General features: G+C 55.2%; 1 protein-coding gene across 2 annotated transcripts; it reads right to left on the bottom strand.

Annotated features, from left to right (window-relative positions):
* Positions 1-300: 300 nt before the first annotated feature.
* Positions 301-14075, bottom strand: ROBO4 (roundabout guidance receptor 4). 2 transcript variants are annotated; one of them, XM_041772158.1, is made up of 18 exons: positions 13909-14075; positions 13292-13621; positions 12922-13079; positions 12620-12740; positions 12236-12363; positions 11907-12135; positions 11536-11648; positions 10679-10847; positions 10330-10512; positions 10175-10217; positions 7686-7822; positions 7318-7572; positions 3565-3672; positions 3256-3409; positions 2937-3158; positions 2438-2796; positions 1229-1435; positions 301-1093 (listed from the first exon to the last, which is right to left on the bottom strand). In XM_041772158.1, exons 1-18 carry the CDS (start codon positions 13976-13978, stop codon positions 1083-1085), a joined length of 2997 nt encoding a protein of 998 aa, XP_041628092.1. In that variant the 5' UTR covers positions 13979-14075; the 3' UTR covers positions 301-1082. The 2 variants fall into 2 exon arrangements, with proteins under 2 accessions (XP_041628092.1, XP_041628093.1); XM_041772159.1 differs by having other exon boundaries at positions 3256-3394.
* Between the last annotated feature and the right edge of the window lie 1016 nt (positions 14076-15091).

The following is a 15091-nucleotide window of genomic DNA, read 5'->3' as shown; positions in this document are numbered from 1 at the left end:
CCTGTCTCTCCCAGCAGGTCAGAAAGACGGGGACCCCACCTGCCCTCCCAGAGCTTTCTGGGGCTCCGGCCCTGGCCGCCCTGCTCCATTCCTCGGTTCTCTTGTTTCGTCTGAAGGGTGTTCCCTTGCCAACCATCTCAGGTGGTTCTACCTTTTCTGGAATTTAGCTACTTTGTCTATTTTAAGAAACCATCTGGTCTTAACCATCTGGGCTGGTCTCTGGGAAGGGGGGTGCTGGGCTGACTGAAAGCGGGTCTTGTCTTCCCCGGACCGGTTGCTAAGACCAGCAGACCAGGAAAATCTGGTGGATGCGTGTAATTCTTCCCTCAGTGACAGAGCAGAAATAAGTGATGCTCCCCGAGCGCCAGTGAATGCCTGACCCCCTTCTGACTCAGAGTTCTTCCCGCATCTCCGGGGCCCCCCCAGCCTGGTGCTCTGGGGAATGATCCCACAGTACTCAAGTCATCACACGTTTATGGTATCAGTTTCTTAAGCTCACAGAGTCCACGTATGAGGAGGGTGTTTAGTCCCACCTTTTCTCGGATGGATCCTGGCCCCTTGGCCTGGGTACCAAGGTGGGGGGGGGCCTGGCGCTCCAGTGCTGTCCCTCCTTCCCTCCTTTCAAGGGTGTGGCTGGGGGGAGGGGAGCCTGCCCCTGTGGGAAGGAACGTCCCCTCCTGAGAGGGGTGGCTCTGTAAAGCTCCTTCTCTGGCCTGCCTGTCCCCAGGCTGCTGTTGTCCTCTGGGAAGACCTCTGGCTCCCCCTGGTTCCCATGATCCAAAGGGGGGTGGGACGATCTGGAAATAAGGCTACTTCTCAGGCCGAAGGACCTGGTGGTGGGATGGATGGAAGGAGGAGAAAGCCAGGACGAGGAGGCAGGCCGTGATGACTTCGCTCCCTGAGGGCCCTGGGTCTGCTTTGTGCTTATTTTGTTTTGCTTTCATTTGTTTTCACAATCCTGGACAGAGAACTTCCCTGGACACCCGGCAAGGGGTCCCCCAGATGCAGAGAAGCAGAGGCCAAGGCTGAGGCTCCACAGGAGGGGTGGTCTTGATTCTCTTCTAGGCAGTCCCAGGCATACTTCATGAGGAGTCTGTAGGGGAAGTTGAAGGGGAGTGGATTACCCCGCAGGTCCATATCTCCTGCCCAACCCCAGGGCTCCCCCTTAGCTCCTCCCCAGAGTCCCTCAATCAAGGTCACCATGTTGGCTGGGCAGACAGACACTTACTGGCGGCCTTGGGCTCAGGACGGCCCAGCTGACTCCTTCTGGAAGAGCGCCGGGAATCGGGGGGCCAGGGAGGCAGCCCCCTTCCCAGCCGCTGGCTACGATTGTTCTCCATGTCCTCCAGCCAGTCTGACCTCCACTCCCACAGGGGCAGGGAGAGGGTGGAGGTCAGGAAGAGGTCATCGCGGGGGGAAGGAGGAGAGGAGGCATCTGTCAGGGAGGGTAGATTTGTGTGTAGAGCATTGGCCATCACTCTGAGGGACCAGTTTAGGGCAGGACGCTTAGGGCACACACCCAACCCGCAAGATAACGTAGCTCCAACTCTGCTCATCAATTCCGGAGGCCATTGGAACGAATCCACTGGTTTCTTTAGAGAGAATAATTTGAACATTTCCTCCTAGCCCAGCTCTGGCCTTCTATCCATAGTCTCACCCTTCACCTCTCCTCTCCCTGGGCACCCTTCTTCCCCCCTGTTACAGGTACCTCCGTCCTGGATAATCCTTGCTTTCCCATTTACCACAAGATTGCTTTTTTTGGGGGGGGGGGAAGGGTAGAGTTAGGGTTCCTAAGATGGGTATAGGGGATCTGAGAGAGGGTACGAGGCAGGGGCACAGGGAACTCCGAGCTACTATCTCTCCAACACGGAGATAGCGGTCCCACCCCGCTGGACACGTGGAGAGGTGAGCCAGCTTCTCCTCACCCCAGCCACAGTCGGGGCAAGAGGAAGGACTTGTAAGAGAGAGAACAGAAGCTCCCCTGGTGAGGAGAATCCGAAACAGTGGGTTGGAGTAAGTAGAAGAGGTGAAGCACAACCTGTCCTGGAGACCTCTGTCTGGGTTCAGGGGAGGGACCTGGAGGCAGGGCAAAGGGCCATACAACTGGCTGCCCCTGGGCTTTAGACTTGAACATTTTGTCCTGGTTCTTGCGGGTGACCTTGGGCAAGTTAGACAACCTGTTGGATTCATAGTTCCCTCATTTGGAAAAGAAAGATAAAGAATATTCCTCATAGAGTCATTCATATTGGGTGTATATAAGGCACTTAGCAGAGGGCCGGGGACCTAGTAATCATTCAGTAAAAGCTAGCTGTTTGAAGCATAACCACCAAGACAATGATTAGGAAGCCTTGCTCCTTGGTTGGGGAGGAGTTCTTACAGGAGCTGTGTCTACTCCAAGGGGCGGGGGTGAGAAGCGAGGCAGGGGCATCTCACGTACCCATGAAGACGCAGTCCATGTCCCTGGGCTCCAGACCAAAGCCAAAGCTGTCCACAGCCATCGCCAGGGCCCGCGCGAAGTGAGCATCAGCAAGGAAGGAGCCATCGGAGGAGCTGACAAGGCTGGCTCGGGCACTGGGGGCATTGTCCTCGGAGGCTGAACCCCAGCCGTTGGCCAGGGAGCCCTCGCTGGGGGTAGGGGTGGGGCAGGGCCGGGGCGGGCACAGCAAGCCCCTCACTTCGGATCCCACCCCTCCTCCGGCCCTGCCCATGTCTGCCAGCTCTGAGGCAGCCGGGATGCTGATGTAGCCGTAGGTGACAGGGGGTGAAGGAGCCCTTGGCATAGGAGAGGCACTATTCCTAGAAAGGAGGCAAAAGGGAAGACAGGTAGGTAGGCTGGCACAGCTCCCAGTTGAGGAGGGACAGGGGCTGGGTAGAGATAAGCATACTCCTGTCCTGTGCTTACCCCTAGTCCTTTGGTCATCCCTCAGGCCACTCACCTGGGGGTCTCCTCACCCTCGCTGAGCTCCAGGCACAGGGCCACCTCCTCAGGAGTCAGCACGCTGTCCTGATCCTCCTCCAAGGATGACAGTGAAGAGCTGGACAGACGACTGGACTCTGGGCTGGGCCCAGAGAGGGAAGAGGCCGGCGGGCTGGAGGGAATCAGGATGGGGGCTGCTGGCAGTGGGTGGGAGGATGGAGCTTGGGGCTCTGCAGAGTGCCTGATTGGGGTAAGAGTGATGACAGGGTGGTTAGTGCAGCCCCTGGCCACCCTCTCCCAGCCCCCCAGCCCTGCTTCCTGACCCTGTGCCCTCTTACTGGGTCTGCTGATTCTGAGTAGGGGCTCCACGCGGAGCGAGGGGTGCTGGGGGGAGAGGGCGTGAAACCATCTCATTGGAGGAGCCGAGGAGCTGCGGTCCCAGGGCCCTCCAGGCCACCAGAGCCTGGGGCACAGCTCCTGGGGAGCAAAAGCCTGGGGGTGAGAATGGTGGAACCCCCGTCAGCCCCAGACCCTGCCCTGCCCCCCAGCTTCTTGTCCCCACAGCCCACCCACCCATCTTCCTCAGGGGCTATGGACCCCTCCACCCTACCTCACCCCTTCACTTCCCTTTTTGGGCCTCCTCTCACCTGGGCTTTGGGAAAGGTTCTTGGAGCCTCTGTTCCCCAACTCCCAGGCCCAGAGCTCCATAGGCCGGCTGGCCCGGAGGGGCGGGGAGCTATTGGCTTGTTGCAGCTCTGCAAAGGCAAGAGTCAGTGGGTGGAGGGCAAGTCGGGTGGGCCTGCAGACTCCAACCACAGCTTCTATCTTCAGCCTGTCATTCAGTTAAGCTTTAGGACCCCTGAACCCCAAGAAGGGAGGGGAAAACCTCCCTCTGTCCTCTCCACCCTCACCTTCGTGCAGGCAGCTATGATAGGGAGGAAGGTAGCACTGGGCTTGGGGTCAAAACACCTGCACTCATAGCCCAGCTCAGTTACATAGTTACTGCGTGACCACAGGTAAATCCACCAGCTTTCCTGAGCTTTTGTTTTCTTTGGGAACACCCAGTCAAGTGATAGTTTTACCAGTTTTAATTTATTTATAAAAATGGATTGGAGCGTGCCTGGGTGGTTCAGCTGATTAAGCGTCCGCCTTTGGCTCAGGTCATGATCTCAGGGTCCTGGGATCCAGCCCTGAGTTGGGCTCCCTGCTCAGTGGGGAGCCTGCTTCTCCCTCTCCCTTTGCCCCTGCTTGTGGTCTCTCTCTCTCTGTCAAATAAATAAAATCTAAAAAAACAAAAACTAAAGCCAGATTGGAAAGTTCCTGGTGCCTAAAAGATGCATTGATTATTTTCTTTTCCTTACTGTATACACTCCAATCTTCCATTTCTCACATGACAAATATCTGACATGGTTCTGGATAACCTTGCCCTGAAAAACCCGAGTATCTCTCACTTGGGAAGAAGGGTTAGACTGTCAAGTTGAGCCGAGTGGGTAAGATAACCCCACACCACGCTGGGTGTAACAGGAGAGAGTCAGCTGAGAAGAAGAGGCCCTCTAGAATAGGAGGATGTGTTGGTCTCACTCAGGGAGGCAATGCCCGGCCCACAGATATTAGATGACATTGATTGAATGAATGAGCAAATGGATGGATAATAGCAGAGATGTAGACGTAATTATGAGATGAGAAGAATCACAAGAGGGTGGCCACCATCTGGCTCACATGGCTGCTTAAGAGACAACGTTCTGAGTGAACTCTGACAATGGAGAACCTGAGACAACTGAAGCAACAGACCCAGCTGTGAGCAGTGACCCAAGAGCATGCTTCTTGCTCAGGCCAAAACCCAAATTGATCTAAGTTTAAACCAGAAGGGGATCAGGAAGGTAATAGAAGGAAGAGATTTCCCTAAGACCAGGAACCAGGAAAATATCAAGTAAAGGAAAAAAGAAGCAGCCTTCATTTTAGTGTCACATGATTAGAAACCGAGTTAGGAAAGGGCAAACCAGAGACCAGAGAGGACCGTTGAGTCTGATCTCAAGGATTTGGAGGCCACCACGGGCAGGTTCAGAGCAGGGATGAGATCAAGGCTACTGCATTCACCAGGACTATCTCGGCCCTGGCTATCCATGTACAGTGGCCAGAACTTCTGAGCTACCGGGATGAAAACCCACACAATGGCTAGACTTCCTCCACCAAAATTTCCTTTTGTTCGTAGGCTGCTTTGTTTTTTAATTTATTTCCTTTATTTGTTGTATGACCTAGGGAGACCTGGAGGCCAACTTCAGGTGCTCCAGCTCTGCTATCAGCAGCTTTGTCTCATCTAGTGCCCGGCTTCCTGAGTAAGCTCAGAAATGGGGACATATGTTGGTCGGTTGGTTTGTGTGGACAAGGAAGAGGAAAGGCCAGTCCTAGAAAAGGCCACGTTTGTCCCAGCCCGTTTTATTTCCTCTGAGGGACTCTAGTAACAAAAGCCTCCTTTCAACACACTTAAAATTACTTGGATTTTAGTTTCAGTGTTATTTGAGCAAATGGCACAATAAAAATGTTATCAAGGTTAGGTCAAATCTCACTGGACTTATCTGAATGGCAATAAATATTTGTTTGAATTAATTAAGTAATTAGGATATTCAATGTATGTATCTGGCAGAGGGGAACTAAGAACAATAAGAAAAAAGAATAAGCAGCTTAAGGGGAGTAGGGGGCACTGAAAGAGCTTGCCAATGACAGAAGACAAAGAATCCTCAGTCTTTTGGACCAAGTGACAGCAGTAGAGCCAACTCTATGGCTCTGGACAAGACCATAGCACGATCTTGCTGCTGCTGAGGGCTCTGGACTGGAGGTGGGCCATCGAGTGTCACTTGTGCAGGGGAGCCACTGTGGTTGGCCAGTGGGGCTTGGGCGAGGAGACACAGGGGAGAGTGGGGACCTAAGCCTTCTCTCAGAAGTGGAACCTGTCTTAAGAATTGACAGTAGATGGGCAGCCCCAGTGGCCCAGTGGTTTAGCGCCACCTTCAGCCCAGGGTGTGATCCTGGAGACCCAGGATCGAGTCCCATGTCAGGCTCCCTGCATGGAGCCTGCTTCTCCCTCTGCCTGTGTCTCTGCCTCTCTCTCTCTCTGTGTGTGTGTGTGTCTCTCATGAATAAATAAGTAAAATCTTAAAAAAAAAAAAAAAAGAATTGACTGTAAACTACTCACTCCCCCCCCCCCCAGTAGTATTAATGTTCTAAGATGGGCTTTACATCATACCCAAGTCAAAGTAGTTCTCCATGTGAAGACTTGTTTTTAAATGGGATGTTTTCAACACCTTTTTAGCTGCTCTTTCATTACCACCGAGGATTCCAAATGTTATAGTTCCGAGGCGAAGCTGGAAATAATGCCAGCTTGGCTAATATTTAGGGTCATAAAATTCTGGATATTGGACAAGCTCTTAATTACTCTGAATCCATCTTTGTCCTAATGAAAGCTGGATTATATCCACTTTAAAAAAAAAAAGAATTGGCTGTAGGACGTTTGTAAGGCTTACTAATCAGCACAGAAGGCTCATGAAGACAGCAGGTGGAGTGCAGGCCAGTGTTCAGAAACAAGAGAAAATAGTCGGTGGTAGAGTAAAGTCTCTCAGGGGAGCTCCCAGAGGGTGGCCTTTGGAAGCAGACCACTCTGACTTCAAATCTGAGTTCGGCCGCTTACTGACTTGGGGGAATTTTGAACAAGTTACTCATTTCTGATCTTCTCTCCCCATCTGCAAAATTAGAGAAAGAATACCTATCTAATAGGTAGGAGAGGGGTATTTTTAAATGAAATAATAAATAAGCAAGGCACCTAACATATAGTAGTTGCTAAAGAAACAGACTTTATAGTTGTTTCTCTTGGGGAAGGCAAAGCAGGTAGTAGGAAGTTAGGAGAGAAATCTGGGCAGAAAGGAATTACTCATTTTCCTCTGGGAAATGGGAACTGGTAGTCAGTGCCTGGGGAGGCCCGTGCATAGTGCACCCGGAGATGAGGCTGCGCCCTAGCACTGGTCACATGCTGCCGGGTTCTAGAGTTACTCATACGCTGATCAGGCGCTCTCACTAGACTCTGAGCCCTCAGATGGCAAGAGCTGTCCCTCATGTCCCCCTGGCTGGCATACAATGGTGCTTATGAAATGTTGGCCAAATTCAACTGAATACGGAAATCGGGCCTGCTAGTGGTGTGGCAAGTAGCAGTAACAGCACGTCAGGAAAAGCAGAGGCCAGCACTCCCCTCTCTGAGTGCTTTGCTGATAGTGGGGAGTCCCTGTGTCTCCCCGGACAGGGAACTGGAAGCCAAGTCATCAGGCTTCCAAGTCCCAGGCCACGTCCTGCCACACTTCCAGTCCAGTTCCATCCTGCCACCTGCTTCCACCCCACCTCCCCATCCTTACCCTGCTTCTTTTTGGCCTTCCAAGCCTCTGTGGGGGCCAGAGGAGAAGCGAGGCCCCTGCGGCTGCCGAGGCTGTCGGGACTGGGCCAGGGGCTGGAGAGCCGGGCCAGCTGGGGTGGGAGACGCCTGACAGCTGGGGTCTTGGGGCTTGGCCGGGCCGGGGGGCCGGCAGGCAGCTCAGCGATGAGGGAGCCATAAAAAGTGCTGGTGTCGGGAAGCAGGGGCACACCAGGGCTTCGGGGATCCCAGGAGATCACTGTGGCAAGAACGACAGGAAGAATTACGGTGAGTGCATCCCACCCCACAATCCCCCCACCTCCAGGATCCCAGCTTCACTGGCAGGGCCCTGGCCCCACTGGGCATGCTTACGGGAGCGGCGACAGTCTAGTGGGTCCCGGGGGTCCACTCCCAGCCTGCTGTTGAGGCTGCTGCTGCTGCTCAGGTCCCGAGAGCCGGAGGTGGAACGCCAGGTGTCTGCCAGCCAAGGGGAGTCACTGTGATCCATCCTGGGGCAATGGAGGGTGGGGGTGGGGCAGGAGAAACCGGGTGAAGCCAGAACATAATTGGCCAGGACCTCCAGCTCAGAGGGTAGCAGAAGGGTTTGAGTGGATGGTGGCAGCAGCATTATTCTCCCTGCCTGCTAGCCCTGCGCAGACTCCTCAAGATCTCTGACCCTAACTCAGTGCTCCTTTCTTATCCTGGGACCAGGGGAAGTCCAAGTGGAGTGGAACTAGGAGGTATTCAAGAGAGACAGCCCGACAGCCCTGTGCCGAGACAAAGAGAGCAGACCTGGGGGCAGACTGACCCCATCTGCCGCAGGTCGTCTAGCCTCTGGAAGCCCTGCTTCTTTATCTGTAAAAGGAGGACATAAAAGCCTTCCATATAAGGCTGATGTTGTGAGCCCAAAGGAGGAAATGTGAGCTCACTGAGCTGGTGGGGCAGGAGTTGGCTCTGCGGATGCGACTTTCTCTGCCTCTAGCCTGGCTCCCTTTGAACTCAGGCTGGCTGCCTGAGTAATCTTTCAGGAACAGGGATGGGACCAGAGCAATTCTCTGCCCCAAACCTTCAGTGCTCCTTGTTTACCAAGATAGAGCCCAGCTGCCTAGCATAGCTAACGGGGCCTCTGGTGTCTGGCTTCCAGCTCCCTAATCTTATCCTTTACGCTCACCTGTCTTGCCCCCTATGTCCCAGCCAGACCAAATGGCTTATCTTTTCCCATGAACATAGCAGGCTACTTCTTGCTGCCCCTTTTGCCCTTCTCCTTCTTACCATCAGGGTAAACGTGGACTCTCCCACCTATATTTCCCCACTCCACTCATTCCACATACCTTGTATAAGTTTCTGCACTGTTTTAAAACAAGATTTATTTACTTATTTTAGAGAGAGAGAGTATGTGAGTGGGCCAAGGGGCAGAGGGAGAGGGAGAGATGGAGACTCCTCAAGCAGAATCCCTGCTGAGCACTCAAAACCATGACCTGAACGTAAATCAAGAGTTGGCCACTTAATGGACTGAGCCACCCAGGCACCCCATGTCCCGGCACTTCTAACACTGGATTGCACTCATATGCTAGCAAGGCTTTCTCTGCCTAGATTGAGAGTCCCTGGGGCGTAGAGCCTGTGCTAAAGAAATGAATGAAGAAAATAATCAGAATGGAATACCCCTGGGGTGCCTGGGTGGCACAGTTGGTTAAGTGTTTGACTCTTGGTTTCCTCTGAGGTGTGACCCCAAGGTCGTGAGGTGGAGCCCTTCATGGGGTTCTGCACTCAGTGTGGAGTTGGCTTAAGACTCTCTCTCTCCCTCTCCTCCTTCCCCCCATCTCTCTTTCTCTCTCTCTCTATAAATAAATCTTTAAAAAGGAGAATGGAATCCCCCCTCAAAGACAAGGGATAAAGTCCCAGGGGATCCAGAGGATGTTCAGGACAGAACAAAGCCCAGGAAGCAACTAGAAAAAAAAGGCCAGTGAGCACAGAATAACTCAGGAGCATGGCCCCAGACAGCTTGGAACCTGGCTCTGGGCTGAGACACTGGCAGCAAAATGGTGACTCAAGGGTTGGATGTGTCTGGCACAGAGTCGGTGCTTGATAATCTTTTGTTGAAAGATGCAGACTTGGAATGTAAAGCATTTCAGAGGAAATCCACTGAGATAAAGATCAGGAGCAGGTGGGCAGAGAGTGGAAATGGTTATTTAGTGTAAAACTCAGCCAAGAAGACAAAAAAAGGATGTTTTCTTTCTTAGCATCTTGTCTCATAACCACAGACTCACTTTGGCAGCCCAAGACTTGAGCAGGTGTACCTGCCAGCTGACCCTGGTACTGAGACCGGGGAGAGAGGATCGCGAAGGTAGGGGCCGAGCGCCCTCTGCTGGAGCTGCGGGTGATGGTTGTGAAGGAGACACCCCTCAATAAGGGGGGTGCTCTCCTGAATGCAAAGGCCCTGCTAGGTGGACCCGGGGTTTATATAGAGAAAACTAGAAATCAGACCGCCCCTCCCATGCTAGTTATTCCCCACCTAGCAGAACGAGTCAGCAGGAGAGTGTAGTGTTAGTGAGAGGGGGATGCCAAGCACACTGGATTAGGAGCTCCTAAAGCACCCCAGCTACTAGCAAGCAGTGTGGCTTTGGGCAAAATCACGTAAGTCATGAGTCTCAGTTCACTCAACTGTCAAATGGTGTCATAGGAACATTAACAAATGAGAAATTAATTCTCACTTGGAGTTCAGGAGAGATTTGAGTGGTAGGATCCCAAAGTGCCTGGCAGTAGGAGAGACAGGATTCCATCCTCCTCTCTGTCCAGGCCCCACTGTCCCTCAGCCCCTCTGCCCCTCCCTCACCTCAAGCCCCTCCCCTTTCACCTCTCACCTGTGCTTTAGGATGGCGTCCTCACTGGTGTACCTGTACAGACCTGCGAGAGGGCAAAAGGAAGGCTGAATCCAGAGTGTCCAGCATGTGGCCAGAGATCTAAGCCCCTGTATCATTCTGCCTCGAACCCCCAGGAGTCCACTTCGGCCTCTCACCTGGGCCCAGGTGCACCCCAGCTCGGCGCCTGCGGTGGACACACACGGCGGTGCCCAGCAGCACCAGCCAGAGCAGGACACCCCCACCAGCAATCACTTCTGGCCGCCTCAGGGTGGCCCTCAGCTGTTCCAGAGTCCAGGGACCATCACTGAGCTCTTGGGTGGCTCGCTCCATGGTCCGCTCTGTGAGGGAATTTGAGCTCAGCGGGAGGGGCAGGTGGGTGATGTGGGGGTGGGGGCAGACCATGAACTGGAAGTGGGAGTGAGGTGGGAGGAGGGAGAGAGGGAGGAGGGAGGTGGGAAGGGGGGCTCAAGGGGCATGCAGGGGGCTGGTGGGCACTGCCCTCACCTAAAAGGAGGCAGACAGGGCTACTGGGAGGCCCAGTCCCGGCGCCAGTGACTGCAGCCACTTGTACGCAGTAGGAACCTGGCATTCGGGTGGCGATCTCCAGCTGGGTCTGCTCACCGGCCACGGTCCAGTTGGCTGGGGGCAGCGAGGTGTTGCCCAGGCTCCAGATCTGAGGCAGGAGTGGAGGTGAGCGCCCATTCCCCCTGCACCAGTCCAGCAGCTGAGCCCTTCGTCTCTGGGCATGCAATCATCCTGCCCTGCTTGGGGCACCTTGGGGACATTCCCCCCACCCCATGAAGCTGTACTTCCTATGCCCTTCTCCCTATGGAGTGAGAGAGATTTCTCTCTCGAGACTGACAGAAGGGGAGCAAAAGCAATCTGCTCCAAGAGATGTAAGACGATGGTTCTCAAACCTCACTGTGCTTTAGGGTCACAGGGAGGGTTTAAAAAGCCAGGCTGCAAGGCCCATCCCTGAGTTTCTGATTCATGTGCGTTTCTAACAAGTTGTCAAGGGGCAGCTGGTCCAAGAATCACATTCTGATGCCGCAGCCTTAGAGATTGGGAGTCAGACACAGCCCGGTTTGATTCTTGTTCTGTTTCCTGCACCTGTGACCTTGGCCTCACTTGCCATGTCTGTAAAGTAGGGATAATAACCCGGGACGGACTGTAAGAAAAAATGAGATCATGTAGGAAAGCACTTGGCAGCGTCTAGCAAACCCTGGCTTAGCAACAGTGAGTTTCCCTTGTTTCTCGGCCCAGGGGCTGTTTCTCAGTGTCCAGAGCAAGGGCATGCAGGGTGCCAGGGAAGAGGGATGTCCTGGCACCACTAGGAAGGGGCGTGCAGGCTGTGGGAGTACCTGGTAGCCACGGATGATGCCATTGTGGTTTTCAGCAGGTGGTGGGACCCAGCTTACAAGGACACTGCCATTGCCAGGTTTTAAGGCCACCTCCTGGGGAGGGGCACTGGGCACTGCAGGGGAGGAGGAGAGGCTTTTAGGGGTGCTGAAGGGGGGGACACTAGGAAACAGAGCTGGTCTGGGGATGTGGTCACAGATTGCACTGATAAGAACCAGAGTTTCTTACAGCTCTGCTTGCCTGGCCATGGCAGGAGGGAGTCCAGGACTAGGACCCACCGTTCCCGCGGCCTGGAGTGGGCCAGTTGAGGGGCCCCCAGACAAGAAGGCGCCAGAGAGTATATTGCTGAGCCCTGAGGGCACCTGTCCCTGACCTTGCTCAGGCAGCCTCAGGAGCAGCACGTTGCTGTCAGGGCCTTGAGCCCGGCCAGAGGATGGTCTCACTTTGAACTCGTAGTCTTGGCCCCAAAGGAGGCCTCCAAGCTCCGCGCTTTGCCAGCCAGCCAGCAGGGCCTCCGCCCATGGAGCTCCCGGGCCTCCTGAGGCCGTCTGGACCCTGAAGAGAGCTGTGTAGGACTGAGCAGGTGCTGCAGGGCCGCTCACCTAGGAAAGAGTCCAGAGGGGGGTGGGGGGTCAAGGTGTTTTAAGACCAGCTCTTCCTTGAGCTCTGGACTGGCACCCACCCCTGGGTCCAGGGCCTCACCTTCCAGCTGAGCCACACAGCAGGCTCAGGCTTGGAGCTCTTTGCAGGGTCTGGGTTCAGCAAGGTCACATTTTCCAGCTGAATGTGCACAGCCAGCAGCTCCAGAGGCTTCTTGTAGTCCTGGGGCTCTGTGGGGAGCATAGGGCTGGTCTGGGGCCTCTAGGCCAGAGGATGAGATTGAGGAGTGAGATATCCCCCAGGCTTGGAGCAACCCAAAGTGCTAGATTTCCCAGTCTAGGGCACTCCTATTTCTATTCTAGGATGGGGGGGACCTCCCTTTAAATGGGGTCCTTGTCACTCTGATTCTGATCCCAGGTTGATGCCCACATACCCTAGCCCCAGCCCAAACCAGGCCCTAACTTTTGCTGACCACCCTCGCCTTACCCTGGACAGATACCCTGGCTGCCCGGCTCTCCCGTTGTCCTGCGCTGTTGGTGGCCACGCACATATAGGTCCCTGCATCGCTCTTCTCTGCTCTTGCCATCTGCAGGGAGCCCCTGGAGACCTGTCAGGGCCAGGTGCTTTGTGAAGTCTCCCGTGTGGGGAGAGGCTCTGATTCAGGCCTCCCTGCCTTCCCTTCCTTAAACTCTGCAGGAGACATAGGGCTGGGGGGCGGGTCACTCCCTCCGGGTGTGCCTAGTTCTGCTCTGGGCCAGAGGAGGTATGGGGAAGGGGGCTACACTCACCGAGTGCCGCCCTGGCCGTAGGGCCAGGGGTTTGCCATCTTTCCACCACGAGACTGTGGGCTCTGGGTGGCCCCAGGGCGGCCCACACTCCAGAATCACCTGCTCACCCACAGTGGCCACTGTATCCTGAGGCTGGGTCTGGAAGTCCTCCCGAAGGACTACAGAGACGAGGGCGGGTCAGCAGGGACGAGTGTCCAGTGCTCCCTTCCACAAGGCCCTGCCTCAGTGCCTCCGACCACCCTCACCCCATTCGGCTTTACCCACCTCTTCATCACCTATGTTCACTCTTCAGAGCCCCCCTCCTCAGTTCTCCCAGCCCAGAGGTCCCCCCAGGTGTCCCCCACCTGGGGCCTCCCCTCCCAGGCCTTACCAGCCACAGACAGCCGAGCTCCTCGGCTGACTGCTGTGCCCAGCCTGTTGCTGGCCTCACATGTGTAGATGCCCAGGTCTGTGGATGGGGCCTGGTCGTCGTGGGCACGTCCCCGCGCAGGGGGCCGCAGCAGCAGGAGCGTCCCATCAGGAAGGAGGTGGTGGACGTCTGGGGGCACCATGCTCAGGGGTTGCCCATTCAGCAGCCAGCGGATGGTGGGGGGTGGCTGGCCCGAGGCTCGGCAGCTCATTTTGGCGGGGCCAGGGCCCTGAAGCAGCTGGTCCTGGGGGTGGACTAGGATCTGGGGTGGGGAGTCCTGAGCCGTGCCTCCTGGAAGGGAAAGAGGGACAGAGCCCAGTCTCACTACCAACAGGATCCCCCAAATCCCTGAATATCTTTTCTGCCTTTTCTTGCCTGAACATGACTTCCAATAACAGCCTAGCCGGGAGGGGAGGCTGTCTCTGGCTCCCACATACATCACCATCACCATCATCATCACCATCAACACCATCATCTCTACCGCAAAAGGGAAGCAAAGGAGCAAGAGGGCCCTTCACCCCTTGGCCAGGCCTTGGATCAAGCGAGCAGGGGCTAGGAGAGGGGAGGGCTGCACTCACCCGTGACAAGCAGAAGCAGGAGAGGCAGGGGCCCCAGGGGCCCAAGGAGGCCTGCTCCTCCAGAGCCCATGGCTGCTCTTGGGCCTCTATCCTTGTCCCAGGCACTTTGTCCTGCTGCTCTGAGCTCACAGCGGAGGGAAGGAGGGGCGGGGTGGGGTGGTGGTGGTTGTTTGTGACTGAGACTCTGCCCCAGGAGGGAAGCAGCTTTGAGGAAACCCATGCTTCCTGCCTGGCCCTCCGTGCCTTGGAGAACTGGGAGGGGACCAGCAGAGACTTGACCCTTTAGTCATGACCCCTGACTCCAGCTCCAGCCCTAAGGTTTACCTTGTGGTCCAGTCTGGGATTTTCTAAAGGTGATCTGGACACTGATGTGATTCCAAATGCAGCCCTCAGCCTCTGTTTAAACCTTGATGCTAGTTCTGGTCGCTTGGCTCTAAGCACTTTCCTGCTAGAGTGGAATGGAGACCCGCGGTGGAGTGTCAGGGCCCGGCATTAAGAAGCTGAGGGTAGAGAAAAGTGAGCCAAGGCGGCCAGGGGGAGGGAAGCAGGGACATGTTGTCATCCCACAGCCCGTCTCCCCAGGGATGGGGAGTGGGGGGGGGGGCGGGGGGGTGAGCAAGACAGAAGCTGGGGAGGCTTTAGGGGCTCTGGGACAAGCTGGGAGGTGCCCACAGTCAGCTTGGAGACAAATGAAATAAGCTGTGTGAGACCTTGGCCGAGTTCCTTCATCCTTGCAAATTGGTTTCCTTATCTGTAAAGTAGGACTAATAGTAATAATCCCCACCTTGAGGGCTGGAGTCAGAATGAGATGTGTTTGTGCCTGAAATCGCTTTGAACAGTGCCTATTGCACTATAAGTGATTGGCAAGGGTTGGCCAAGGTTGTTATTGATTTGTTTTTATGCTCATGCCATCACCCGAACTATTTGAGCATCCTCGGCAGGGATAGTCTTCAGGCTCCAGAAAGATGGTCTTTCCAAGCCCTGGAAGCTTGTGTCTACAGCAGCTTCTGAACCTGCTCACCCTGCCGCTCCTCCCCACCCCCTCCCCCAGAGAGAGGCTGCTCTCCCCTCTCAGAGCCCAGCTCCTGTTTACAGGTCTCTTCCTCCCAAATCTGGAATCTCAGCCATTTCCTGGAGCTGTTCCCGGAAGGCCAAGGCCAGGCGCTGGGGCTCAGCGGAAGAG

This window comes from Vulpes lagopus, chromosome 10, assembly GCF_018345385.1.
Source record: "Vulpes lagopus strain Blue_001 chromosome 10, ASM1834538v1, whole genome shotgun sequence".
NCBI lineage: Eukaryota > Metazoa > Chordata > Mammalia > Carnivora > Canidae > Vulpes > Vulpes lagopus.
Note: the sequence above shows the minus strand (reverse complement) of the source record. Positions and strands in the feature narration are given on the sequence as shown.

Bases quoted from the DNA above. Each gene is read 5' to 3' on its own strand.
- ROBO4 (XM_041772158.1), bottom strand. From the start codon at position 13,978: ATGGGCTCTGGAGGAGCAGGCCTCCTTGGGCCCCTGGGGCCCCTGCCT. The intron at 13,622-13,908 runs GTGAGTGCAGCC...TTTCCCTTCCAG, and splicing joins CCTGCTTCTGCTTGTCACGG to GAGGCACGGCTCAGGACTCC. The intron at 3,159-3,255 runs GTAAGAGGGCAC...TACCCCAATCAG, and splicing joins ACTCAGAATCAGCAGACCCA to GCACTCTGCAGAGCCCCAAG.